Genomic DNA, 3,355 nt, shown 5'->3' on the forward strand with positions numbered 1-3,355 from the left:
ACAGCTCCTCGGCAGAGCTCCGGCCATGCGGCTGGAGAAATAAACATCTCTCTGAAACAGCTATCAAGAATCTGTCTGTCCACATATTATTTCCTTTCCACGGGACTCCTGGTTTGGTATATGTATGTTGCAGTATCCCCACTGCAACAGGCACACAGCAAAAGCATGCCCAAGGCTGCACCCAAGAGCTGCACAAACAGCCATGTTCCCTTCAGCAGCTCAGTGCTCCTGAGGAGGTGACCCTGACTGCCTGCAGATCATTCCTTTTAAACCAAACAAAACTCAAAAGTGTGAAGAACACAAAAAAGACCCATACCTCTTTTATTATTAAATCAGCACCCACCGACTGGGTGAGATACTCCCAGAGGGAACAGCAGCAACACCACATGCTGACCGCACACACCCCGACATTCCCCTACTGCCACTCTGCACTTTGCTTCTGTGCAATAAAATGCTGAAAACTTCTAACTGAGGTATTCAGAGCTTCCTAGAAAAACAGGAAACAGATGCCTATGTGCAGAGGCCTGCCTTGTCTGTTGTTGATCCACCACTGAGTTTAAGCTTAATAAAACTTAATTGCATAATTTCTTAAAAGGTCACGTACAGCTTTTGAGGCTGGACTGAGAAAGCTGGGCTTACTTCCACACTGGAAACACAGCAGTGTCTACAACTTCATTTATGCAACATAAGATAAATGCTAGGCAATCACATACATCTCAGTTACGTGCTGTTGTGTTTATTCCAAATCCAGCTCCAGCTCCAGGTTCGGCAGCGCCTGCTGAAGGACCCGGAAGGTCTTTTCTTTCTCTCTGATCCCAGGAAGGTCACTCAGATATAAATATTCAAGGTTCCTGTAAATATTTAAAAATAATATGGGCAACTACTGTTGAACTGTGCTGACAGAGAAATTAGAGAAATTATTCTACTGCAGTTGTTTTGAGTATTTTAAATGGTGACTGATTCTACTGGAAGTTTGTTTCTGAAGTGGATGCTTGGGGTTTGTAGCTGCAGTATCCAACTGCATCCCATTCCTGAGCACCCAGGTCTGCCCCGAGACCCTGAGGCACCAGATGATGGCGTGACAGGAAGCAGTGTGAGGTGGAGGAAGCATTAAAACCTACAGGACACAGTCAAATCCTGCCCTGCAAAGCTGCTGCAGGAGAGGGGTCAGCAAGAGAAGCCAAGGTGATCATTAATTACTTATTCTTGAGCCAAACCCAGCCACCCCACAGCCCCACAGGTCTGAAACGGCCCTGAAACAGTGAGACTGCAGCCCTTCCACCCACCACAGTGCCAAAGAGCCCAGAGCAGGGTGCTGTGGAAGCGCACGGCAGCTCACGTACGTCAGCTTGTGGAGTGCAAGGATGCCTTTGTCTGTGACATTCCCACAGGAAATGATCTTCAGCTGCTGGAGACTCTTCTGGAGGTTGCTGGTCTCGCTGAGCCTCTGCAGACACTCATCCTGTATGTACATGCACTTCTCCAGCTTGATATCTGTAACGTGCTCCAGGCCATCTGCAAAGGCAAAGGTGAGGATTTGCTTCAGAATTCCAGGACCAACCTGTGCTGGTTGTTATTTGATAGCTGCCCCTAAAACCACCCAGCAACACATTCCTTTATACAGTGGGGCTATGAATCTCCAAAGTCCCTTTGTGGTACTTCAGATATAGGAAAACCTCAGGGTTTGAATAATTTTGGTAAGATTTACAGAGCTTTGAAATGGGCAAGTAACAAAAAACCTATACAATTTTGGGTACTAAACTATGACTCTCACATAGGAATGTGCTAATGTCAGAAATTCGGGGTCCCCTCCTATGAAAAAATAAAACAGCCTGTTCCCCATTTTGGTTTCTGTTATTTAAAGACCACCTGAAACACTTGCTTAATCTCTTATTTTGTAAGAAACCAAGAGCTTGCTTTTTGTCTTTGAAGACATCATAAATGCCTGGAGAATGAGCAGAATTACAACTTCAGAGACACCAAAATCATCCCCTGGTGCAGGCAAAAAATAGTATTTATAGTGCTTTTTGCTATGAACTCATCGAAATTTGTGGCACTTCCTTAGTGCTACGGATGCTTCAGGTAAAAGCTGAAGTTCCCAATGTCTTTCCAATTCATACCACACCTCCAGCAAAACCTTAGGGACCGATAAATATTTGTAGAGTCATTTTAAAGGGGAAAAAACCAATAAAGATTTACCTGTATCTTGTTAAGGAAGGAGAAAACAGTGCCATTACTGATATTTTGATGCAATTAAAATGAAGACCATTAAGAATAATCTCAGGGTGTACATTACCCAGGTAGTCGAATCCTCTGTACATGATGCAGGAGTCGGTGGCATTGATGGCTTCGATCTTGTACTTGCCCAGGGGCCCCGTGGGGAGCCCGTTGTAGTCCTGCTGCCACTTGGGAGAGCCCTGGTACCTCACCAGGGCCCCGCAGCGCAGCAGCCACTCCGAGGCCGCCCGGTCGGGGCCCACGGCTCGGATGCGCTCATGGTCCACCCTGCACGACACAGAGAGCACCCACAGCACGGCTGTAATTACTGTAATTACTGCACGGCACAGTTACTGCATGGACGACACTAAAGCTCCCCAGCAAATACCTGGTTACGTGCACAGTCAGAACAGGAAGGATGTAATTTACTGAAAATGGTTTACGGGAAATTTTTGGATTGTGTGGTGCTTAGTCTGGTGTGGGGTTTTTTTTAACTTAAGTGGCAGATGCTTTTTGGTAAAAGAAGAATACAAATACAACCGGACTTAACTCTCCTGACTGTTTCCTTCCGTGTCAGGAAGGACGAAAACTGTGCTACTGGTTAAGGTGAGCTTTGGGGTCAAAGAAGACCAGGATTTAGGGATGGGATCCGTGTAGCCGGCTTGCCTTGGCCGTTCCAGGGAAGGGGCGGGGCACACACCTTCCTCTGGAAGGTCACAGCTTTGGAAGGGGAAGCAGGTACGGAATGACGCCTTGCCAACAACCAACATGCAATCTGGGGGGAAAGAGGAGAGTCAATGACAGAAAACGTTTTCTGCAGTATAGGGACTTGATTGTTCTTCTTCACAAACCGCGCAGAAAATTTGAGGGATCTGATAGTTAATTATTAACCAGCGACTCACTCTTACTTGTTGAACACGGCATTCAGCCATCCCCAGAAGGCTCTACAACCGCCCGGCGGCGGTGGCGGCTTCCTCAAGAGTGTCCCCAACGCCATCATCACCTTCTCGCAGACGGGAGAGGGGAAAAGGGAGATGTTACTTGGAGCGCCAGCAGCAGCAGGGAGAGGCCGTGCCGCCGTCAAGGCCTGACCGAGGCTGTGAGCCCGGCGGGGCGCACCGCGGCGCGGGGGGAGGCG

At 47.8% G+C, this 3,355-nt stretch overlaps 1 protein-coding gene across 1 annotated transcript; it reads right to left on the reverse strand.

The window, feature by feature from the left end:
* Positions 1–291: 291 nt before the first annotated feature.
* Positions 292–3,349, reverse strand: ATP5S (ATP synthase, H+ transporting, mitochondrial Fo complex subunit s (factor B)). The gene is made up of 4 exons (XM_008637324.2): positions 3,126–3,349; positions 2,297–2,505; positions 1,344–1,515; positions 292–851 (listed from the first exon to the last, which is right to left on the reverse strand). Exons 1-4 carry the CDS (start codon positions 3,215–3,217, stop codon positions 737–739), a joined length of 588 nt encoding a protein of 195 aa, XP_008635546.1. The 5' UTR covers positions 3,218–3,349; the 3' UTR covers positions 292–736.
* Positions 3,350–3,355: the final 6 nt, after the last annotated feature.

This window comes from Corvus brachyrhynchos, unplaced genomic scaffold (genome assembly GCF_000691975.1).
Source record: "Corvus brachyrhynchos isolate BGI_N302 unplaced genomic scaffold, ASM69197v1 scaffold245, whole genome shotgun sequence".
Classification (NCBI taxonomy): domain Eukaryota; kingdom Metazoa; phylum Chordata; class Aves; order Passeriformes; family Corvidae; genus Corvus; species Corvus brachyrhynchos.

Coding starts and splice junctions, on each gene's coding strand:
- ATP5S (XM_008637324.2), bottom strand. CDS start 3,217: ATGATGGCGTTGGGGACACTCTTGAGGAAGCCGCCACCGCCGCCGGGC. Junction 1,516..2,296: donor CAGAGGATTCGACTACCTGG/GTAATGTACACC, acceptor TTGCCTTTGCAG/ATGGCCTGGAGCACGTTACA. Junction 852..1,343: donor CTTGCACTCCACAAGCTGAC/GTACGTGAGCTG, acceptor AAATATTTACAG/GAACCTTGAATATTTATATC.